The sequence below is a fragment of the Mucor velutinosus genome, assembly GCF_035048745.1.
Source record: "Mucor velutinosus strain NIH1002 chromosome Unknown tig00001564, whole genome shotgun sequence".
NCBI classification, from domain to species: Eukaryota; Fungi; Mucoromycota; class Mucoromycetes; order Mucorales; family Mucoraceae; genus Mucor; species Mucor velutinosus.
In genome coordinates, this window is record NW_027041906.1 from 2,749,542 (window position 1) to 2,774,198 (window position 24,657).

At 39.8% G+C, this 24,657-nt stretch overlaps 7 protein-coding genes across 7 annotated transcripts; 4 read left to right on the forward strand and 3 right to left on the reverse strand.

The window, feature by feature from the left end:
• Nucleotides 1–336: 336 nt before the first annotated feature.
• Nucleotides 337–2,463, forward strand: YTH1 (RNA-binding component of cleavage and polyadenylation factor; the record flags this gene model as incomplete). Its single annotated transcript, XM_064830391.1, has 3 exons — nucleotides 337–580; nucleotides 638–901; nucleotides 959–2,463. 3 exons carry the CDS (start codon nucleotides 337–339, stop codon nucleotides 2,461–2,463), a joined length of 2,013 nt encoding a protein of 670 aa, XP_064682893.1.
• A 557-nt stretch (nucleotides 2,464–3,020) lies between these two features.
• On the forward strand, nucleotides 3,021–3,420 carry ATC70_011198 (uncharacterized protein; the record flags this gene model as incomplete). The annotated part of the gene is made up of 3 exons (XM_064830392.1): nucleotides 3,021–3,106; nucleotides 3,163–3,269; nucleotides 3,332–3,420. The coding sequence occupies 3 exons, from the start codon at nucleotides 3,021–3,023 to the stop codon at nucleotides 3,418–3,420; spliced, it is 282 nt and encodes a 93-aa protein (XP_064682894.1).
• Nucleotides 3,421–3,891: 471 nt separating this feature from the next.
• ATC70_011199 (uncharacterized protein) lies at nucleotides 3,892–6,559 on the forward strand (the record flags this gene model as incomplete). Its single annotated transcript, XM_064830393.1, has 6 exons — nucleotides 3,892–4,076; nucleotides 4,156–4,312; nucleotides 4,379–4,543; nucleotides 4,619–4,758; nucleotides 4,816–5,801; nucleotides 5,856–6,559. 6 exons carry the CDS (start codon nucleotides 3,892–3,894, stop codon nucleotides 6,557–6,559), a joined length of 2,337 nt encoding a protein of 778 aa, XP_064682895.1.
• Nucleotides 6,560–10,891: 4,332 nt separating this feature from the next.
• Nucleotides 10,892–11,835, forward strand: ATC70_011200 (uncharacterized protein; the record flags this gene model as incomplete). The annotated part of the gene is made up of 2 exons (XM_064830394.1): nucleotides 10,892–11,254; nucleotides 11,308–11,835. The coding sequence occupies 2 exons, from the start codon at nucleotides 10,892–10,894 to the stop codon at nucleotides 11,833–11,835; spliced, it is 891 nt and encodes a 296-aa protein (XP_064682896.1).
• A 3,937-nt stretch (nucleotides 11,836–15,772) lies between these two features.
• Nucleotides 15,773–16,319, reverse strand: ATC70_011201 (uncharacterized protein; the record flags this gene model as incomplete). Its single annotated transcript, XM_064830395.1, has 3 exons — nucleotides 15,773–15,870; nucleotides 15,934–16,141; nucleotides 16,200–16,319. The coding sequence occupies 3 exons, from the start codon at nucleotides 16,317–16,319 to the stop codon at nucleotides 15,773–15,775; spliced, it is 426 nt and encodes a 141-aa protein (XP_064682897.1).
• Nucleotides 16,320–18,909: 2,590 nt separating this feature from the next.
• On the reverse strand, nucleotides 18,910–20,292 carry ATC70_011202 (uncharacterized protein; the record flags this gene model as incomplete). Its single annotated transcript, XM_064830396.1, has 1 exon — nucleotides 18,910–20,292. The coding sequence occupies one exon, from the start codon at nucleotides 20,290–20,292 to the stop codon at nucleotides 18,910–18,912; it is 1,383 nt and encodes a 460-aa protein (XP_064682898.1).
• Nucleotides 20,293–21,652: 1,360 nt separating this feature from the next.
• Nucleotides 21,653–23,180, reverse strand: PHB2_2 (Prohibitin-2, subunit of the prohibitin complex (Phb1p-Phb2p); the record flags this gene model as incomplete). Its single annotated transcript, XM_064830397.1, has 2 exons — nucleotides 21,653–23,034; nucleotides 23,099–23,180. 2 exons carry the CDS (start codon nucleotides 23,178–23,180, stop codon nucleotides 21,653–21,655), a joined length of 1,464 nt encoding a protein of 487 aa, XP_064682899.1.
• Nucleotides 23,181–24,657: the final 1,477 nt, after the last annotated feature.

A 24,657-nucleotide genomic window follows, 5' to 3' on the forward strand; every position in this document is an offset into this window, starting at 1 on the left:
AGATTGGCGCATTTAAAGAGAGCCATAAGAGTATGTTGTAATGTTCCACGAGCACTCGGCCTACTTAAAATTGCATCAAGTTGACGATTTGCTTTAGCGTAAGCGATAAACAGCAGAGCCATTGTAATGAAGAGGTATACAATGCAAGAACTCTTTATGCATTTGAAGGATTCTGTTCCTGGATCTCTATAGCAAAGCAGTCTTGAAAGGAAAGCAGTCTTTTTTTTTTTCTTGATTTTTTTTTCCTTGATAATTTTTCGATAAAGAGAATGCAAATCACAAATTCTATTCATATCATCCCTCTTTTATTTAAAGAATTTTTTCTAATATCTAAAAATGGGTCAATTCAAGAAAGAAAAGCAAAGAGTAGCCCGTGACAAGGCTGGTGGTGATGATCGTGCAAAGAATTTGAGAGTCAAGGGTGAAAACTTTTACAGAGATGCCAAGAAGATCAAGTACATCAATATGCTTAAGGGTGGTAAAGCCACTCGTAATTCTCAAGGCAGAATTATCCAAGCTGCCGAATTCCAAAGCACTGAAGTCAAAACTGCTCGAGTTGCTCCCAACAGAAAGTGGTTTGGTAAGTTGATTTAGTTTAAAAGCAATTCTGCAATATATTGACATGCTTTGTCTTTAGGTAATACTAGAGTTATTGGACAGAAGGCTCTCGAGGATTTCCGTGAATCATTAGCAGCCAAAGTGGATGATCCTTACCAAGTTTTGTTAAAGCAAAATAAATTACCCATGTCTCTTTTGCAAGATTCAGCCAAGCAAGGTCGTATGCACATTCTTGAAACCGATACTTTCAGCAACACATTCGGTAACAAGGCTCAAAGAAAGAAGCCCAAATTGAACATTGGATCAATGGAGGAATTAATGACTCGAGTCGACGATACTCATGGTAAATAAGCTAGGATGGCGAGTTGCATGAGTTTCGTATTCATATATATTTGCGTAGAAACATACAAGTCTGATAAGGATAGCAGTTTGTTGGCTAACAAGGAATCCGATTACACAGATGCCGCTCGTGCCTGGTATCTCCAAGCTGGTCAATCTAAGCGTATCTGGAATGAATTGTATAAGGTCATTGATTCATCCGATGTTATCATTCATGTTCTTGATGCTCGTGATCCCATCGGTACTCGTTGTCGCAACATTGAAAACTTTATTAAGAAGGAAAAGCCTCACAAGCAGCTGATTTTCGTCCTCAACAAGTGTGATCTCGTACCTACCTGGTCTACTGCTCGTTGGGTGTCTCATCTTTCAAAGTCTGCTCCTACTCTTGCTTTCCATGCTTCCATCAACAACTCCTTTGGTAAGGGTTCTTTGATTCAACTTTTGCGTCAATTCTCCTCTTTGCACAGCGACAAGAAGCAAATTTCTGTTGGTTTCATTGGTTACCCCAACACTGGTAAGTCTTCCATTATCAATACTCTCAAGGCCAAAAAGGTGTGTACCGTTGCTCCTATCCCTGGTGAGACAAAGGTCTGGCAGTACATCACTTTGATGAAGCGTATTTACCTCATTGATTGTCCCGGTGTCGTTCCTCCTAATGTTGATGATGGAGAAGTCGATATTATCTTGAAAGGCTCAGTTCGTGTGGAAAAAATGGCCAACCCCGAAGATACCATCCCTACTATTTTGGAGCGCGTTAGACATGAATACCTCAAAAGAACTTACGGTCTCCAAGGCTGGGAGGATCACACTGACTTTTTGGAGCAAATTGCTAGAAAGACTGGTAAATTACTCAAGAAGGGTGAGCCTGATGTTCACAATGTGTCTATTATGGTTCTCAATGACTGGCTCCGTGGCCGTATTCCCTTCTATGTTCCTCCTCCTGAGGCTGTCGAGCCTTTGACTGCTGAACAAAAGGAAGAAAAGAAGAATAAATTTGGTGTCGAGCAAATGTTTGCAAAGATCAATGTTACCAGTGATTATCTGGAGGATGATTTAGCAAACAATGCTCAATTAGTTGCTGAAGAGCGTGCTAGAGCCAAAGCCAAGAAGGCTGAAGAGGCTGCTGCTCGTGCATATGCCGAAGGCACTGCTGAAAAGCCCAAGAAATCCAAGCCTGCTGCTGCTGCTGAATCCGAGATTACTGATTGGGATGAAGTCTTCGAGAGCGTCGTCGGTGAAGAGGGTCCCATTGTCAAGGCACCTGTCATTGAAGGTGAAGAGGAGGTTGAGAACGATGTTGATAGCGAGCTCGAAATGAGTGGAGCCGAAGAGGACGAAGAGGAAGCTGAGGAGGAAGAAGAGCAACCTGCCAAGAAGGTCCGAGTGAATAACAACGAATTTGAAGCTGATAAGAAGGGTAAAAAGGCCGGTGTTCATTATTACGAGACAGCAAATGTTAAGAACAAGAACCGCAACAAGGTCAAGCCTGATGAACAAAAGAAGAAGGTGCTCAACTCTCGCTTAAAGGGGTCTGCTGTCTCTGGATCCAAGCGTAAGAGAAACTAAACTGCTCAATACACCCGCCATATACATCCGCCACCATTTTATCTAGATTTCATATATATTTTCCTGTCTTTTTTCTCTCTATTCTTTGTAATTGCTTTTTTACTCTCATTTTTATTATGACACATCTTTCATGATAGTTTTTATTAAATTTTGTATCAATATTTCAAACTACATTCAACAAGAGATTGACTTCTTATTCGACATTATTGAATGAGATAGCAGCATCATGTGACAAGCGTATGAGCTTCTTCTCATGTCATAGCTATCATACTGGATCAAATGTACAGTATAATAGCGGTTTATATGTCCCTGTACCAAGCGTAATTTCAACAACATTCAAGGCAATTGGATCTTGTTGATCAAGCTGAGCTACTTGTTTCGCACCTCAGGTGAACGTCAAAAGATCAAAATCGCTAAATTCGAAAAACGGCGTCATTAAAGAGTGTTGAATGGTTGAAACTCAACACCAGGGTAGATGTGTGTGGTAGATTTATTTTTGTTTTTCCCCACCTTACACATTTTATCTCTCTTACCCCTCACTCTTTTAACGACTTATCATGTCTGCTTTCAAATCACAATTAAAGGGTCTCAAGGAGCTCCGTCTTCAATTCTGTCAAACTTCTCCCTCCAGCAGTGGTCTTCGGTAACGAGGTATACAGCTAATGTCACATGTACACATCCATTAAACAATCTACACAGTGATTTCGTTGCAAAGAACTACGTTAACATCAAGAAGGTCAACCCTGAACTTCCCATCTTGGTCCGTGAAGCCAGCGGTATTGAGGCTCGTGCCTTTGCTCGTTTCGGTAAGGCATCCGAGATATGCATTTACTGTTGATTCGTAAGTTAACCTCGACATTTGATATAGATAAAGGCATCGAACGCAAAGTAACTCTCAACAACGCATCAGCACAAGATATCGAAAACACTTTGGCACAATTGGTCAAGTCTGCTTAGATTATTTCATATACAAAATTCGAAAAATTACATACAAAAATAAACAGGGAAAAAAGGTTTTAACAAATTTTCCTTGATCAATGAGTGATGGAGTTATTCGACAAGTGGTAACTGGATGGAAACTACTCGATTGAGCAGCACTAGGATGTGGGTATTTCTATTGAGCATCAGGATGCATGGGCTGGGCTATATGCGAATCCATTGAGCTTCATGGAATAGTGAGAGGGATATGATCGTTGGTACATCTGAGATAGACGAAGGCTGTATGCTGCGAGGAATTGTGTACACAGCATGAATGCCATGATTACTCTTTCTCAAAGCACGCCATCCACAGTTTCAGACACTGTGAGAGATTAGTGGCTTATTCCATCGATTTTTTTTGGCATTTAAACTCACACAAAATGTTGATGATTCCACAAGATTCTACAAAGATATCTCTTTTTTTTCCTTCATATTTTTGTTCAAAGCAAGATGCCCGCAGCCATTAAGATAACTGTGCCCAAGTTGTCCGCCAACACAAAGCCTTATGCCAACGCATTGAAGCTCTCAATCGCTGCCCAGGTTACTGGAGCCAAGCTCGTCGAGACTCCCGGCGATGCTCTCGTTTTTGTTGCATCAAACGATGTCTCTTTGACAGACGCGAACGCTGCTTTAAAGTAAGGTCAATAGCTTCTATGCATCTGCATTCAAGCAGCTCACGGAGAAAATGGATGTAACTAAACATGTAAAATCCAGGTACATCTTCAACGCCACTGCTTTCAATGCTTTGCAATCCGTTGTCATTGAAAAGGAAGAGACCTCTGTCAGCCCTCTTGTCATCAAGAGAAGAATCGATCAAGCTTTCCAAAACGCCGAAGAAATCCTCATCAAGCATGCCAATGCCTTTGCCAAGGTATTGTGTGTTTGCGAGATCGAGTATGAGTCGCATATATTCATGCTTTGATCTATTGCATAATAGGAAGCTTCCAATGTCACTTTGGTTGATGTGATTTACTACGGTACTCTTTTCGAGACTTTATCATCTGCCAAGGATCTTAGCAAATACCCCACCTTGTCTTCCTGGTTCAATAATGTCTCCAAGAACGAGAAGTTTACTGCTGGTGTAGAGCATGTCAAGGAACAGGTAATACCGTGGAAAAAAAAAAGGGGGCAATAGTGGCAATATGACTCATAATTTGTAAAATTTCGTAATTTTCAGACAAATAAAGGTGCAAAACCCAAGAACAAGGCTGTGTTTGCGGAAAAGAAGGTCGCCAAAGAGATTCCTAAGCCTGTTTTCAACAAGGCTACCCAAAAGGTCAACAATGTCGCTGCCAAGGGTCTTGATCAATCTGTCAAGTAAGTTGTGGACGGCATGAAAATACAGTGTCAGTGATATTAATACAACTGCTGCAGAGTTCTTCCCAAAGACAACGAACGTAACGTTTTGATCACTTCTGCTCTTCCTTATGTAAACAATGTGCCTCATTTGGGTAACATTGTTGGTTCCACATTGAGTGCAGATGTTTATGCTAGATACTGTCGTGCTCGTGGATACAACACTGTCTACTTCTGTGGTACCGATGAATACGGTACTGCTACCGAGACCAAAGCTTTGGAAGAAGGTGTCTCATGTCGAGCTCTCTGTGACAAATACAACGCTATCCACAATGCTGTTTATGAATGGTTTGATTTGTCTTTTGACTTGTTTGGCCGTACCACCACCGACAGGCAAACAGAGATTGCTCAAGATATTTTCTTGAAGAACTACAAGAATGGCAACATTATCAAGGAAACTATGACACAATTGTTCTGTGAAAAGTGTAGCAGATTCTTGGCTGATCGTTACGTTGAAGGTACCTGTCCTCACTGCAAGTACGACGATGCTCGTGGTGATCAATGTGATGCCTGCGGCAAGTTGTTGAACGCTACTGACCTTGTCAACCCTCGTTGTAAGCTTGATGGTAATGCTCCGATCACTAAGGACTCCAACCATCTCTTCCTTGATTTGGCCAAGCTTCAGCCTGAAATTGAAGCTGCCTTTAAGCAATCTGCTGTTGATGGTAAGTGGTCTGCTAATGGTGTCAACATCACTCAATCCTGGTTGAAGGAAGGTTTGAGACCTCGTTGTATCACCCGTGATTTGAAGTGGGGTACTCCTGTTCCCTTGGAGGGTTATGAGGATAAGGTGTTCTATGTTTGGTTTGATGCACCTATTGGTTATCCTAGCATCACTGCCAACTACACCGATGAATGGGAAAAGTGGTGGAAGAACCCCGAGAACGTCAAGTTGTACCAATTCATGGGTAAGGACAATGTGCCTTTCCACTCTGTCATTTTCCCTGGTTGTGAGATTGGTACTGGCGAGAAGTGGACTACTGTCAACCACATCAGTACTTGTGGTAAGTTGTGTTTGTTGAAGCATGTAGACTGATAATTGACAACGTGGGTGATAGAGTATCTCAACTACGAAGGTGGCAAGTTCTCCAAATCTCGTAATGTAGGTGTCTTTGGTAACAATGCTGAGGCCACTGGCATTCCTCCTTCCGTCTGGCGTTACTACCTCATGTCCGTTCGTCCCGAAACGAGTGATTCCATGTTCACTTGGAACGAGTTCATCACCAAGAACAACAGTGAATTGTTGAACAACCTTGGTAACTTTGTTAACCGTGCTATTCGTTTCATCTTTGCCAAGTATGATGGTGTTATTCCCAAGGCTGATTTCTCTGGGAAGTTAGAAAGTGGCCTCATCAAGGACGTGAATGAACTCTTGAAGCAATACATCGATACTATGGAAAATGTTAAGCTTAGATCCGGCCTTGGTATTGCTATGAACATCTCTGCTCGTGGTAATCAATATCTTCAAGAAGCCAACTTGAGCAATGCCTTGTTTGATGAGTCTCGTCCCAAGTGTGATGCCGTTGTTGCTACTGCTGCCAATTTGATCTACCTTTTGTCTGCTGTCCTCAGTCCTTACATGCCTGCTGCTTCTGAAAGCATGTGCCGTCAATTAAATGCTCCTCTTCGTACTATTCCCGATGAATTTGCCATGGATATCAAGGAGGGCCATGTGTTGGGTGGTGCTGAATATTTGTTCACCAGAATTGATGAGAAGATGGAAGAAGTCTGGAAGGGCAAGTATGGTACTGGCTCCTCTTAAACTTTGTCATCACTCTGTATGTTTAGTTAGATTAATTCAATAAAATAAGCCAGATGTCTTTCCAATGCAAGCTTTTGTCTCTGATACCGCGACAAAGGTAAACGAGATTATGTAAAAGAAAAACGAGTGGCTTTTTAATCAGCATACAAAGTGCCATTTGGGTTGGCTATTGCTCGAATGATTATATAAATGCCATCTTGCGTATGTCCTATCTCTACTTTGATGTCAAGTATATGTGGGGCTGTACGAAATCAAAGATTGGGGATGCCATGGTCGTAGTCGATAACATTAAAACGCCGTTGTCTTGGTACCTGAAAAATCTTTGATCTGCATACAACTTATGCCATCAGTACGGTTGGGGCTCTTTGGACGATATGCCCTGCAATAAAGCCTCGTTTCTCGTGATGCTATTTTTTTACAGCATTAGCACATTCAGACGAGCCCAAAAGTTGGGCAACGTAATACAGACTACCAATGATGCAGAACAATAAATATAAATCAAGCCTGGTCAAGTAACAAGGTTTTCGTTATCCACAACAAATAATTGAATTATACAAGACGCTTTGACTGAAAGACAAGCTCATGTGTGCGTGAGAGACTAATAGGGACACTGGACACAAATTTCTCGGTTGAGCATTCCATGTCACGAACGTGAACACGAGAGTTAATTATCTAATCTTGAAGATGGTGTTCTTGATGATGAAAATATTATCTTTTATTTGTTGTGGACTGTATCTTACACTAAATGATTTGGCGTGATACTATCACCATTGTTGTGGTCGTAAACAACAATGAAATAACGGTTCATTAAGTTCCATGGGTCACACTTTTTCGCACACACATAAGAAGACGACTACAAACAGAAACCTGTGCCTCACATCGTAATAAGTCATCATTACAACAGTGCCAAGTTGCTTAGATTTCATCATGGGGCTGATGACTTATAGATGGAATGCATGATTCGGGCCATCTTTACGTTTGTGGGTTGTAATCGAATAGTAATCATTTTTGCTGTGTATGCATGCATGAGTGGACACATGATTATGCTTGCGCTTTTCTACTGACTCTTGTAGTCAAACAGCCAGAAATTACATATGGCTCAGATTGTGTTCCACATTAAACAGACAAGTCTAACCAGAAAGCTTACTGATATGCTAGTGTGCGATTTAAGCTTTGGGTTCTTTAGCGGTTTTCAATGCCGACGTCTTTAATAAGGATCCGACTGATGGAAGCTTAACGATGATTCAACAGAAAAAAAGGAAAGGTAGATGTATCATTTGATCAAATTACCAGGAAAATGTTGGGCGATGGGTGATGAGAAGGCAAATGCAGAGGGGCTCAGGCCACAGATCATATGTTGAGATTGGTGCCATCATGAAACAACTAGTACAATTGGAAGCCTATAGAAAGTTTAAATTTAAGGACATATCATCCAATATGGCTTCTGTCCCAAGGGAATGGTTTTAGCGCTTATTAATCACTAATTGTTCTGAATGAGATCTATTTATACTTGCATCATATAAAAAACATCGCACATTTGACAAACTGAACAGAGAGATACCATAGCGTGTCAAGCATCAACTGAAATCAACATTTGAAACAGAAAAGCCATCTCGTCAACATAGTCTGTGTAGTAATTGTGGTTTTTTTCTCAGATAGTTTATTTCTCAATATGCGGTGACATGATGCATTTGAAACCACTTGGCATCGCAGAATCTTTTCTAATTTTCTATAATAAACTACCATGCTTTGTCCTTCAATGTGCAAAAATAAATAGGTGCATAAACTCAATAAATGGGTGCATTTCAAGAACATTACTCAAAGAGGGAGGCAGAACACATATTGACTTATTGTGCAACCCGCCGCTCGTTTATCAAGCATCTGGTCTTGAATGCCCTTCCACATGGCAAACTCTCTTTTCGCAACTCCCGCTCTTTGTAACCTTAATTGTGTTGTGTAAATATGTTTCTCCTTCATATGTCCCCATGTTTCAGAATATAGGTTCAAGATATGACGCATGCGGCATATGCAGATCAAATGATACAGACCAGATTGTGCTTAAAGTAGTGTGAAATTTGATGTGACAAGGTGGATCCAACATGTAGAATTATTAAATATGGATGAATTATTATCAAGGTCCAAGCGCACCAACTATGTCCATTCCCGAAGTAACGGACCTATACCCAAAATAAAAACGTACGAGAGCCACGAGAGCAAAGAAGGTTCATGAATGTTGTAATTTGAGAAACAAAATGCTTCTTCATGATGGGCAGCCAAAAAGCCAAGTTGACACGCCGACTCAATTGTGCCCTTGTTCTCCCCTGAAATGGTTTGCTGTCATATATCGATGATTTGTGATGGAGCAGCATCATACAAAACGCTTAAAAATGAAACCCAACTAATCTATAGATATCTGCATGTTAAGAATGCACACACGAAATTGCAAAAATAGACATGCAGAGAAGAGAAAAACTCGGGATCTGACATTTTGCAAAAACAGGAAGAGTTCATCTATTTTAGATCGAAACAACCTGAGCGTTATATATATATACATGATATGTGTGTGTTGGATAGTATAATTTTAAAATAATACGCGGACTTGAATGACTAAATGATTGTATGACAATGAATAGAACACTGTTCTTGGCGGCAAGTCAAAAGGGAAGCTATACTAACTTGATGAACATTTGAGAGCTTGAACGACGAGCGACATTGTGCTGTTGCCTCGCGGAAAACCAGTGTACATCTTAGGCAGCAGTTATCCTTGCGATACAGCTTGATAAATCGACCCTAGCATCGATTATGCTCGAATTATGGCAAATCTACATTTATAGTTAATTTAGCATTATGACGCGCGGGTTATTCTGCTAATGTTTTACAAGATCAATCTTGAACATTGTTCGTCCTACATTGGGAATGATCCAATATAAAATAATGTTCTATTATAAAATCACTGGTCGATCATACGTTCAGTTACTATAGAATGAGATATAAAACTATGACTGGACTAAATGATGAAAATGTCAGCATTCAATGTATGCCTCACCGTGATGGCATTTCAACATTCTGTCACTCTTTGAAGATCGATCTGCAAGTGAAATGGTCTCTGGCAGCGTTTTCAAGGAAACGATTCTTAGTGGCTCGTGCCCTAGCATCCGATAGGTACCTTCTTGATAAACCTACCTTCCTATTTTCATTCCACTGTACTACTTTTAATATACTTTGTAGGCTCAACTCAGATATTCAACAGGTGACGTTTACGCATACAATATCCTATTTGATTTAATGGTATTGTCGTACCAACACACGCGATAATATATATTACACAAGAAATTTAGTGTTCGAAAAAACGTGGCTCTCCTCAAAGGGGAAGAATTAGCAAATTGCTTGTTAATTGGTAAAATTAATTTGTTCATTTCATCAAGCAAACACTGAATTTATACCTTTTCGTAATGGGCTCCAAAACGATGGAACAAAGAGGCGGTAGCGTGCTTGAATGATACATGTTTGTATTACAAAAACCAACTCGCTTGTATGGGTATACAAACAAAAGAGCAATATTGGTAACAACATGATGAGATGGGATTTCAGTCCCGATACTTTTATACTACAAAATCGATCATCGTTCAAACTACATAGAAACCAGACATTTATGGTTACTACTATGGATCTTGCTTGTCGTCATTCTCATTCCTAGAGATCGTCATTTTTTCTGAGAGTCTATGTGTTTACTTTGATCTTTTTCAAAATAAGATCTGATGGTCAGTGTGGTAGGGGGGGGTATCTCTTTTATAGTCAGCTGGTAAAAGGTCCACCATCATTCACAAATCTATCTTTAACGCACGGTACAGTTAGTGAAGAGAATTGACATTTTATGTGATGACCGACCACCATTCTTTAAAAAAAAAAAAAAAAAGAGGGCACCAGCTCGGACCCCTTACCATGGCTCGCTCATCCTTTTTTTTTTTTTCTAGTGTGGTTTTTTGACATTTCTCCTTGATAAATGTGTCATTTTTGTGGAATATTCTTTATTCATCAATTATTTATGGGGTGGGAATCGAGCTCCATTCCATTTCAAAGCATTTTATTAAAATTGAATCGATTGTGACTCAAAAGATTACACTTGAACTCACCCTTTTGCGCTCGTTAGTCGTGTCATTCAAAAATAGCCTTGTGCTACGCCTTTGTAACTCCCACAAAAACTTTAAAATAATATGAACCCCGTGACATTTAAGGACTATATAAAGGGCTTCATTTTTCATAGAATCTGATGGAGGGTTTCTCTTTTCTTGTTTTTTCTTTCATCTCTCTCTTTATACAAATTTTAACACTATGGATATTCGTAATTTACTTAACAATAATGATCAACAACCAGCAGAATCCTATTTAAGCAGTAGCGTTTCATCTTATTCATCCAGCATGACTATCGATTCGCCTCCACCTACATCTATGACCCACCAATCAGATAAACCTTATGTGTGCACTTGGGATGAATGCACAAAACGCTTTTCTAGACGCTCAGATCTTTCGAGACACAAGAGAATTCACACAGGAGAACGCCCCTATCACTGCGAATGGCACGGTTGCGGAAAGCAATTCATCCAGAGATCCGCTTTGACAGTTCATTATCGCACTCATACAGGCGAAAGACCTCATGTCTGTGAATACAATTCTTGCGGCAAATCATTCAGCGATGTAAGTTTGATCTGATGTTGCATCAATAACGAATACTAAATGTCTACATGCAGTCTTCCTCTTTGGCTAGACATCGCCGTACACATACTGGCAAACGCCCTTATGTTTGTGATGTCCAAGAATGTGGCAAATCTTTCACTCGTAAAACTACATTGTCTAGACATCAAAGATGTCATGATCCTCAATGGAAAACTTTCAACCTCTCCAAGATTGCCTCGCCTTATTCGCCCGCATCTCCTGCTACTAGCTGTGATTCAGATGACATCCCTACTAGTCCCATTACGACTCTGATGGATTACCGTTCTTCACCGCCCATGGTTGCTCCCATCGCATTCCGCCCTCACCATCACCATCAAGCTTCTCTGCCTCACCCTCAGCAACATATTTCATATACCCACCATTACGAGAGTAAGCCACCTATGATGACTAGATGTCAACCTATCTCATATAGCCACCATCAACAACCTACATGGACTGATAATTCTCCCTACAGCAGCAATACATTCTACAGCAGATCGCCTCCTTATCCTATTCAACAGCAAAGGCCATCCTACCCATTCTCTATCAAATTAGAGCAATGATTTTGATCTCATCTATTATCCAAAATATCAGAAAAGCACAAAAACACCAGAAAATCAGAGAAAAACAACAAAAAACAACAGCAACCCTATACATTTGTTATATTTATTCCAACCTATTTAGACTTTTTTTTTTACAACTTTCTCCCTAATCTTCAACAAACCAGTTTCAAAACTACTCTTGTGCTTCATTGTCTTAAACAACAAAAAACAAACAACAACACCAACTTCCACCCCCCAAGCTACTATTTATGAGAGCCAGCCTTTTTGTATATATATATATATCCTTATGAAATCCCCTTTTTTTTTCTTCTTCTTTATCCTATGACATTTTATGATCTCTACCCCTATTTATGAATATGTAGTAGCTTAAATATAACCCTCATCTCCATTCCTTCACTCTATTTTCCCCTCTATTATATCGTCTTGATGGCTTTAATATACATATACTCCAGTTTTTGACATGAACCAAATCGCTATAGACTCTTTTTTTTTTCTTTTGATTTCTGTAATAATAATGCTCTTTCTATCCAACATTTCAATTCGTTTTGTTCCACTGCTGTAAAAATGTGATTTAATATCAAAAAAGGCAACATGCTGTGATACATTACAGGGATTCCAGTAGCTTGATGTTTTCAATGCGGCATCTCCACTTCAACGTGGTTCATTACGCGAAAACATGTGCGTACATGCAATCAATTTAAACTTTCTTAATGATTCAGGTATTGCTCAAACTCTGTTTCTATTAATCATACAATGCAATCAATGGTGCCCAAGAATTAAATCTACTAAAACCTTCTTTTCCTATTGTTATTCGTTTGTGAAATGTTGCACGGTCCGCGGCATCCTGTCTCGTTTTTGAACATGACTCTTGTACCTTACATTGTCGTATCTGTAAACAACAGCTCGATGCTCGAGTTGCACTATTCTATTGTGCTGTGTATATAGTAATGGATCAAATATAAATACAACCATCATGTGTGTGCCGACTAGTCACCCTCATTGCGATAAAAGTTCCATGATATATAATCACAGCTTAACCAATGATCAGAGAACTTGTAACCTACTAAAGTTACAAACAGAACAATATTGCCATTGAAATATACACGATTTTTTTTTTTTTTTTTTTTTTTTTTTTTTTTTTTTTTTTACTGTCTTCAACGTGTAGTCGAGTCATTTTGTGTCCATTTCTAGGTGATTTCTTGACTTTACCCCACAACCACCACTCTAAACACGAGGTCATTTTGTATAATAGTAAACTTTTTTTTCTTACGACAACCATTTTAGGGTTGCTCCAGCCTTGTTTTTGGTATTACATGAGAGCCAATACACCTATGAAATGCTAGCGATTCTTGAAGATATCATTCATTTTGACTTTATTAGGTTATTCACCCTGAGTTTTCTTCCAGATCGCATGTATAATAAGGAATGCACATAACATGTTGAACATTTCTTTTGGTGGGTGCACAAACGTGGTCATGGGGCTCTTGCTAACGCCTATGGACGTACGTGCGTGCGTACGTGCGCGTGCATACGTATTTTGTACCTTGTTGTGCACATTTCACACTACAAACACTATACAGCTAACATCACCTGAGAAATCTTCTTCATAAGTCGCCATGCTTATCCGTCTTCCGATGAACTAGTGTGATTCACAGTCGAGCGATTTGCCTATTATCGATAAAGTTAATTAGTTATATTACTCAAAAGAACAAAACAGAACAGGGTTTGGTATTATTGTAAGGTCATGTTGCCTCGTCATAACGGTGATACTTTCTTGGGGTCTGTATCCAGTTCTGCTCGTATTCAAGTTCAATTCTAGATACTTGGCACATCAAGCATGATTTAGGAAAGCCAGCATATTACTGGTGGATATACATAACATTTAGATTGCAACGAGGCTACTCATTATCTAAAGCGATTTTTCAACGATATTCATACGGTAGTACAGAGTATAGGTCTTCAGGTGCCTGGTTGTGTCATTCAGTAAAGGATGTTGCTGTCCAGTTGGAGCTAAACCTCGAGATTGAAGAGGCACCTATTTGAGATCCAATGAAGCATTGACATAACATATATGCTTGACTCGAGCTGTCTTGTCTATCGTATTCTATGCTAATCGGAAAAAAGAAGATCGAAATGCGATTTGAAAGATGTAATTGCTCTGTGCTGATAAATAGAGCTCATTGGCTGCTTGAATGGAGATGCTATAATGGCAAATTTAGCCTTTAATTTTCAACACTGTATTCCAACAGCCATAAGTCTACGATGCGGATGCTTTCAAATGGTCACGAAATTATCAGGACAAGGCATTTTTTATGTCATACGAGTGTCTATGCTTTGGATGGCTCTCTACCTTCGCTTCGCTTCGGTGAGAACCAACTTGCGCAGCGGCAGCTCGCGCTACCGATTGCCCTTGCGTATCTTATCGCTACTTTCATTTTGACCCTCCACTTACACATGGAAATTCTTCATATATATGTAGCTACTTCATATAGGAGCAAGAAGTATACTGGTATTTTCCCAAGCTTGCCTAGCGTTGCCGGTCTGAGCAATGTGTCATGTTAATATAAACTATCTTTCGCCTGAAAGCCCCTTCCCCCCATAATTGACTTGTAACTGTAGATCTGACTCTTTTAGGATGCTCCACGTCTGAATTAATGAATTTAATTCATATAAGAACAGACACCTCGCTTGCATTACCTCTCACTACCCAATAATACGCAAATCACAGCAAAATTTGAATGCATTTAGGTGGTAATTTCTCGTGTTGGAGGCTGTTTCAGACTGCCAGAATAGCGCCAAATAGTTGCTCTCATCTAGCACTTACTTACTGGCACCTTTGCCTAACTTTTTGGGGACTCAGAAAACATGGCCAAAATTCGACCGAATAGCATGAGGGGTACCTCATAGTTTTTATCGAAAATCAAACGATCGCGCTTTTGACTTCAAAAACGACGACTTTTACTATGGCATATACTAAATCAAAATGTTTCTCTCAATCCAAAGCAGCCCCTGAGAGTGTATTTGGAATACTTTTATATGCAAAATCTTAACATTTTAGCCAAAAACTTAATTTCATACTTTCAAAGATTGCCGAATAAGTTGACCCAAAACACCTGTTACAATTAGCACCAGTAGATGCGCCTTCAAAAGTACTCCAGAAAAACTTAAGGGGTTAAGGGGTGGTTACTAGAAATTACGTGGTCGAATTTTGGAAAATAGTTCAACCAAAGTCGAAAATCTAACAGAAATTTTTTTTTAGGGCAAATGAATGCTTTATTTAAAGTCCTTTATCTAACAGAAATTTCCGTTTTGATCTAAAAAAAAAAAAGACGGGATCTAAACTATTTTTTGCTGCTGTTGGCAAAACGCCTTTGAGGCTATCGAGATGGGAATTGAGCACCAAGAAACACTACTATTGCTTAACCTGATTGCTCTCTTTTGCATTTTTATATTAGATATATTCAATCAGGTGCAAATGGTTCTGTCAAGTGTGTATCCTGATTATAGTACATTCAGAAACCTCCCAGCAACCAACAGGCTTGCTTTGTTTATCGTTCCTGAAGAGCGTTGATAGTTCCACAAGCCCAAGAGACTTCTACAGCGTTCCCAACAAGATCCTACAGACCTCGAATGATAGCCTGGAGATTGATTTTTTGCACAATCACAAAGCATGAAGTCTTTAATTTGCAAGCTGATATACGAGTGAGCTTGATACAGATTATCTAGGGCTCATAAAGCACTATTTCATATAATTGTTGGCAAAAATCAACATTGCGGAATGTATCAATGGCTGGCACATGTAGAGAGTGCCTAGATATGCCATTTATTTTTGATTTAGATCAAGTAGACACGCAGGCATACAAGTCTTTTTAAGTAGATTGAGTAGTTTTTATTATTGTACATTGTTATTTATATGGATGATTGAAATTTTCTAATGTTAAGCAGTGGCGTTGGTGCTAGTGGCATTGTTGTTGACAATGGAGAAGTAGCTAGAGTAGGTAACATATGAGTTATTGCCACGCATGGTGAGAACATCTGGTAAATAGAAAAACAATTAGCCATTTGCTACCTTTCGGTATAGAACATTTGATAACTTACAGTCTTCACGGGTAGTGAGATTGGCGGGAATGGTCCAGTTGTACTGCAAATCAGAGACAGGGATGGAGCCATTGGTGAGGAGGTTGGGGTAGATTACCGTCAAAGCAGCAGCATTTCCGTTCATCAAACTGATAGCCTCAATAGTGGTGGCATTGGGATCCAAAACAGTCCAGGTGATGGTGTAATTGGAGCCAGCGTAAGCAGTTGACTGTTCAGTAGAATAGATTAGCATTAACAGCAAAGGTACTTAAGCGATAATGACTTACGTTGAGTACAGGATTGGTGATGGCAACCCCAGCGTTGAGGGGAGCAGGAGTGGTGGTGGTTTGGCCGAAAACCAAAGCGATCAAACAAGAAAGGTACACAATAACAGCAGAGAACTTCATTCTTTATGACAGGACAGAAGAAAAGGCGAAAGGTAGATAAAGGGGAACTGAAGCTGATGTCTTGCCTTTTATACCTTTTCTTTTTCGATTTCAAACAATAGGAGCAGGGCTTGTAATTTCCTTTTTGACCTCAATCGTCAAGTTTTACAAATGTGTCCAACAAATGAAATGGCATCTCTGCCTCCGAATCTAAGCGAAGGTTCCATAAAGTTAAAAATATCATCATTCTACAGTAGTTTTGAATCCAAGCAAAATCTAGTGAATGAGCTCTTTTGCATCTCTCAACTTGACATGTCTCTATGATAAATGCCCCTGGTTGAGACCTCTTATATCTTTGAATAGTGATGAAAAGAACAATTGCGGCTTTGCTCAATCGTAATTTCTTCATTGCAATGACGGATTTAGAAATGTTATCACTTTCATATCACTTTTTCTGTCCTTCTAGTTGCCAAGAAGGAAGAAAACCCTCATGTGATAGCATTTGTTTATATAAATATAAGCCTCTCGCTTTCACTCGGCCTGTTCGTTCATCTTGGCGCATAAAACACAAGTAGCGTCAGCCATCTACGGTTCCAGTGCAGCTCATGCAACTGCTACTTTGTTCAATTGCCCTTGTTTCTCTTCCACTGACTACAAACCTGTGAGATAAAGAAATGACGTTTGAAAGCTCTGGAGTGTAACGTTACAAATTGGGTTTTATTTTTGCCAATTGATCGCAAACAGATACACACACTTACACATATTGCTCTTGGACGGCATGACAGCAACTCCTTATACGCAGCTAATGCGACCGTATACACCAAAGCCTCGTAGCCAGAATAATAACTATTTAATATTACTGATAAATCATCAGACATTGCAAGTTCCATCATTTAGCGCCGCACAAAACATCTGAGACTAATTGCAATACCTTTTGTAAAGGCGACATTGAATTTTCAGCATTGTAACACATGCTCCACTTCATTATAATGTCATTGTTTAGAGTAGCTTCCGATAGCATTGTACAAAAGCTTAGTGCACTATAAAATAATAAAGCGAAATGCCATAACCTGGAAAGATCAGATTATGGCCTTGATATATGGCTCGTAATGTTGGAAGAACATTTGTGCGCATCTCAAAGTTTTAATGTCGTGTTAAAAGCTGAGAATTCCAGTCTGTAACACCGCTGCTTTTAGGATTCATTAGACTATGGCGAAATGCCTTGGCTTGCAGGTCAAATGTGTAACAGCTCATTGACATTGGGCATAAGAATCTCACTGTCTGCACATTCAGGATTATCTTAATAGGCTAACAAGTAGCAGAATTGTTGTTTAAATTATACTAGATACAAACTATCTATTGCATCTAAAACGTCCAGCGTGATTTACATCCGCATTACCTTACTAATAAGCTGTATCATTGTGCTATGATGCAGCGATACAACAGTGCCACCCAACCTAATATTTCCAACTGAATACTTCAATGTAACAGAACTTTCCGAGTCTAGTTTAAAGCATACAGTATCTGTAGGCCTTTGTCACATAAGAAAACGCGCCTGTTGACAAGCAAATGTATGAAACGCAGCCAAACTTTACAGCTTATAAGCCCTAATATGTTGCCATGTAGGCCTTTCTGAGCCACCGGAATGACGCCAAACAATTATACTCGAATAGCAGCAACTTCCTGACACCTTTGCGCAGCTTTTTGGGGAACCAAAAAACATGGCCAAAAATTGACCAAAAAGCATGAGGTACCCCTCATGGTTTTCATCGAAAATCAAACGATTGTATTTTCCACCTTGAAAATGAAAACTTTTACTAGGGTATAAATTAATTCAAAATGTTTCTCTCGATCCAAAGCAACCTCTGAATCTACTTTTATGAGACTTTCGTATGCAAAATTTGGATATTTTCGCTAAAAACCTCATTTTGTATTTTTTGAAATTGCTTTATAAGTTTATTAAATACATCTATTTTATTTGGCATCATTGGAAGCACCTTGAAAAGTACTCCAAGAATGTATTAGAAAGTAGGGGCCGATCATCACAACCTGTATAGTCGAATCGCACAAAATTGATTAAAGAAGTCGAAAGAAGGCGAGGTCTGGCCAATGTTGAGCAGAAAAAAATGTTCCTGAGTTTGAAATTTTTGGCGCTGCTGGCTGACCAAAATGCATTTCTGGTGATGACAATGATGTTTGGAATGCTAGTTGAATGGGGATTATGAAATCAAAATAACTATCGCTTAGCTTTTTCTTTTGCTTCTGCTGGGCATTTTTATATATGATAACACCAGTCAGCCTGGTTCGTCACTAAAATATATGTAGCCGCAGCTTTCTAGTCATCTTCACCCACAATTAACTCCAATCTTATTTGAGGGTTGAGCCGAATGTGAGCATCCTCGTTGATATGATTTCAGGTTTGTCCTTGTTTTTCATTTAGGATTTCATGCATGTCTGTAAATGCGAACAAAGAGGGGGTTCATAGTTTGGATAGATTATATGATATTTTATTCATTTTCAAGGGTATGATACAAAAGTTTGATGAAGAAAGGGAAAGAGAATGGATGTATGTGTTAAATAAAGGGGTGCAATAAATATAAATCTATATGCTTCACTTAGTCTTGTTTTTTTCAGGCTCGAGAGTACCGTCATATTCAGCACACGTTTCTTGACAGACCTCAGTCTTTGTGAAATTGCGATTCATGTCAATAGCGCCCTTGAGCACACCAACACGCATACTGGAGAGCAAATTACGAGCACCGTTGGAATGGTTGTAGATACCGCCATTGAAGGACTTGGTCATATTCTTACCAATACCAGCATTAAGATACTTGGCTCCACCAGGGTGATCAAAGTTCTCAACATCGTACATGATACCGTCCAAAAGAACCCACTTCTTATCTTCGCTATTCACCTTGGCTTGGAATTCCTCCATCGTATAAACAGGCAGTTCAGCAAGAGTCTTACCAAAGCTAAGTGTTTGCTTGATTTCATCAGCCTTCTTCTCCATCATTTGAACCTTGCCCTTTTGAATCTCGTTGGCAGAGAAAGTTTTCAAGTTGTACGTTTGACCAATGAAACTCAGGCCTCTAATGAGCCACTTTGTAGGATCATATTGATGCCAGAGAATAGCATTACGGTAATCTTGAGGGAATTCATGATGGAAATTGTGATAGCCTTCACCACAAGTAACAATAGCAGTGATCCAGGAATCTTTGGGAGTGTGGTAGTCATCATAGGGAGTATCACCAATGTAATGCGCAAGACTGTTGACACAGAAGGTAGCATGATGGATGGCAACAAGACGACAAAGACCAGCAAAGACGAAGCCGCCCTTCCAATCACCCCACAAGAGACCAGCGACTAAAGTAGGGAAAGCAAAGGCCATGAAGACAGCGAAATAGATGTAGTTTTTATGTTGGAAACGAACAAGAGGATCAGCCTTGAGATCAGCAGTATCAGCATAGCCAATTCTGTTCTTGGGTCTGTTGATCAACATCCAGCCAATATGAGAAAAGAAGAAACCACGAGGAGCAGCATAAGGATCCTTGTCAGAATCAGTCCAACGATGATGAGCGCGATGTCCACGAGACCACCAATGAATAGAACCTTGGAACGCACCTGAACCAGCCAAGCAAAGAGCAATGCGAGTAGGCAAGGTGCAATCGTAGGATCTATGAGACCAATAACGATGGTAGCCGGCAGTGATACCCAAACCAGTGATCAAATAGTAAATGATTGCCCAGTACAATGTCTTTGTTTGCAATTCAGTCTTGGAGGCAAGGTAGATACCCAAAAGAGGAGTTGAAATCAGGAGGATAGATTGAAACCAGTTGACATGGCTGGCAAAGTTCTGGAGTGTAGTAGGCTCATCAAACAAAGGAGGCATCTTGGGATTGGCCAATGGAAGCTGACGATCCTCCGTCTGTGTGTAAGCATAAGGAGGGTATTTTCCCTTCGTGTTTACTTGTGTTGTAATTGCTGTTGCTGACATGCTGTTTGATGGTGCAAGTAACGTTAAAGAAGAGAGATTGAGCAGATCATGTACCCTCCTATTTAAACTAATTTTGAAAGTGGCAGTTATGTAAGGATCTGATCAGATGTAAAACATGTTGGGCTTCTGGGGGAGGAGTGCATTTGGGGAGGATTCCAGCCAATGATCTGGATGTTTAGTGAGATGCTTTATCTGAACAATGGGATCCTCTGTTTGACAATCAGCATTGTCAAATGTGTTTGCTCCTTGTATCCCCTTCCTTTCTCAATGTTTGCTACGAAGCAACAAAACTCAGGCAAATAGTTCTAGTATTCATACGACAAAATAAAGGTTAAGTCGCGTCAAACTGACCAAGATTTCCCCCTTTTTTTGGAACGGTCCTGAGATTTCAGGGCTTACGTTTTAAATGCTGGAAAATGAGGTGATTTTTTTTCGACCCTACTACAAAAAAAAAAAAAAAAAAAAAAAAAGAACAATAGAACGACTTTTTTTTTTTTTATCGCTATCCTCTTAGCATGCTCACCTATCTTCAAAGTTTTTGCCCCATTGATTGGATTTTTTTTTCTCTAGCGTCGTAATAAACTATAATTACATATGTATGATTTATCAATCTCAATATTTGAAGAAAGCTCAACTCAACAGGAACATTACACAGAACACATATTTCATTTTATCTGGCCAATAAGGGCTGCGCTGCTATGCGCCGAGATGTCAACAGCGCTTGTTCATGTACATCCTGAGCGCCCAACATTTGGTACCTGCTACTCTGTATTGTGAAATCAACAAGCATCAATGATTTACTTTACTTTTTCACACGTAATTCAGTAAAATGCAATCTATTGTTAATCCTCTTTATAGTAGCGACAAACAATAAAGACAATAGGCATCAGAAACATAACCTGTATTACAATTACAACGCAATTTGGGGCAGGTTTTAGCTTACCGATGATTGCAACTTACATTTGAGAGGCATTGCCGTGTCTTATATTATGATGTTACAATTAAAGGCGGGTTCATGCCATTGGACTATCGCATCTTGCCTCGATCAGTGTGCATATGTCTACACGCTTTGTCAGAAAGCATGCATCTCGATATTGCCAAGATAGATTCAGCGATGATAACATGTTCATGACAAACCCCTCTGTTTCAATTTTAAACTACTTGAATTTTTTTATTTTGTGGAAGCAAACATGAGAGGAAAAAGAGTGGGAGAATGATAATAATGTCTCGCTTTTTTGCTTGATAGTGCATAGGGTTCAAGACGAATATATGTATAAATAATAGGAAGTATTATTAGGAAGGAGAAAAGTGAGTGTTTTGGATGTGATTTAATGATGATGAAGTCATGATGATATACTATTTACAATTCATCACGGACAACAGTGCGTCTCCAAGATTCAATAAGACCTTCAATGGACTTTAATTGACTATCGACGTGGGCGGCTGTTTGGACCTTGGCGTTAACGAGATATTGGCGAATAGTGCGGATTGCATTTTGCACAGTATCCTTTGCAAAGTCGGTATTGGCGTGGAAGGTCTTGGAGAGGTAGTTTTCAATCCAATTGATATGGGCTTCAGTATAACCAATCTTCTTGTAGGTCTCTAATTCCTTTTGACGCCAGAATCGGCCAAAGTTATCCTTTGCATTATAGACAGATTCGCTGGCTTGGGCGCGCAAGACAGAGGCAGAGGAGGCAGCAGCATCAGTGGCAGAAGCAGCAGCATCAGTAGCAGCAGCAGCAGCGTCAGTAGCGGCAGCATGGAGGCTGGAAGCAGAAGCACCGGCAGCACTGGTAGCAGATGCAGCAGCACTGGAGGCAGTGTAGAGAGCACCACTTACTTTAGCTTCCTTCTCAGGGTTGGATTGCAAAGGATGGACCACCTTTTGATAGATATCGTAACCAGCGTCCTTGAGATATTGTGCAGCATTCAACAAGTAGTTTTGTGTTTGTTGAGCAGTTTCACCAGCATAGTCAATAGCGAAGATCTTGTAGGCGTTGACTTCATCCTTCAAAGATTCCACAACGGCATCAGCTTGGTTTTGCTTGAGCTTGGCAGACTTCTCGAGATCCTTGGAGAATTGCTTCCACCAAGCAGCAGTGCCCAACTTGGAGAGATCTTGCACAGAGGAGGATGTGGTGGTGATAGCGTTATTCAAGGAGTCAACAACAGAGTCAATTTCGGCCTTGGTCAAGTCTTTGTTTTGTTGCAAGCGTTGAGTAACACTGGTAGTGAGCCATGTGTGGAAGGAGTCTTCAGCAAAGAGCTTGGAGTGAGAGGGTCCACCACCAAAGATACGTTGATACCAGTTAGGACTAGCAAAAGAGCCTTGGATGTCGTTGGAGATGTCCTTCCATTGAGCAGCAGTGACATACTTTTGCTTGATAGCCTTGTGTTGGTATTTGTCTAAAGCTTGCTTTACCTTGTCTTGTGTTAAACTACCACTCAATTCAAGTTGCTTCAATTCATGAGAGAGATCATTGGATAATGCATCGACATTGTTGGCAGACAGCTTGTATTGCTTTTCAAGCTTAATCTTGAGGCCCTCCACCAAACGCGTAACACTGTCAGCCTTATCACTGATAAAAATACCTGCATTGGCCACTGCGGCATCACGATAGCGTTTGACAGTGTCCAAGAGACTCTCATCATTCTTATCATAGGCGATTTGGTACTTGTCGAGGTAAGCTTGAACTTGATCCTTGGTCCAATTGGTCACATCTTCGACTTTGGTGGTAGCAGCTATCCATGGCTCACATGTCAGACGAAATGATGGATAGAGATCAATGTATTTAAAGAGACTTACCCTTTGCTTGAGCTTCATTAGCAAGCATCACGAGACAGACAGCATAAGCCAAGGGAAGAGCAATGTATCTTGAGGGTTTCATTGTGTAAAAAAGTGTGTGTAAAATATGTAAAGATTCAAAAAAGAAAATAGCAACTGGACTAGTAGACAAATTCCTTGGGCTTTTTATATCAAAGCCTTCTGTAGTCTCAGTTTATGCAACTCAAATGAGGTCACCATGAAGCTTCGTTGCGAGACGCGACAGTCACCTTTCCTTTATGGTGTTGTTGTAGATCCAAAAAGTTTACATGACGTAAAGAAAATACAATGTGTAACTAGTAGATGCAACTCTTTTACAAGACATCACTCATACATCATTACTTTTTAAGCACGTATTCTTGCTTCTTTTGCTGTCTGTTCTTACAGCCTGTCAGAGCTGCGAAAAGAGTAGCCTGAAGATTCACATCCACGTTGATGAAGCCACTTTCCCATTAACACGACGCCAGATAGCCAGGTAAACAAACATTTAATAAACAGCCTAAATGCTATTGGATGCCTTGTTTGTTCAGTGAGAGGCGAAAAAATGGAACGTTCTAGTCTAGTTTGTATTTGAACAGATGTAAAATGCTGTTATCTGATCCTCAAAGAACGTGCTGCAATGTGGATTACCAAAAAACAGAATCAAGTGTGCGTCAAGAGTGTATAATCTGCTATTAGACTGATATTTAGTTATGTAGCAATGATGGAAATTAATGGCATCATCTTCTGGATGGACAGTCAAGCACGAATGATCGTCTTGTACACATTCACATAGAAAGAGGTTTCAGTAAATGCAGTCAGCTACAAAGCATTTTGGCGCCTGAATGAAAACTTGTTGAGGTGGCTGTTACCAAATGAACTTCACATGTCAAATGAAAAAGTCGCCTATTTATAGTCTCATGATTATGCCCTGCAAACATATGGTAAGCCGGCTATGGTAAGATCTGGCATTGAATGCAATTTATGCAGCTTGGGGTAGATCAATCAAATCAAGGTCCTGAATAAATTGATTTGGCAGTGGTAGTGCACCAATTTTGTGATAACATATGAGTAAGGCCATGCCATCATACCACCTATATCATGATGGGAACAAATTTCGTGGATTTTATTGTATAAAGCATGCAAAATACAGCATATAACAACGTGTATACATTTGGTTTAGCTATAGACTAATGTCAACGTCGTTATGCTTTAAAGTCCTTATGAAGTCAATTACTGTCAAATTCACTGTTTGATCCACTTTATGAAAATCCACTTTGTGGCCCTAATTGTACTCTTCTGCAAGCATTCGACACCCAGCCTTTTGAACGGCGTCTTTTGAGCTGTTGATTCAATGGAATATGGGATAGCCAACCAAGGCGTTTTAGACACATAACTATCTGATGTTATGGTCGACTATTGCACCTAAAAAGGTGGCATAACTTGAATTTTGCACGAGCCACATCAATTAGCCACTGTACTAACAATACCATTTTTCAAGCTCAGCATTATCATTCATATTCAAAATATTTTTGGCCCGTTTTCAGACAAAACGCACAACT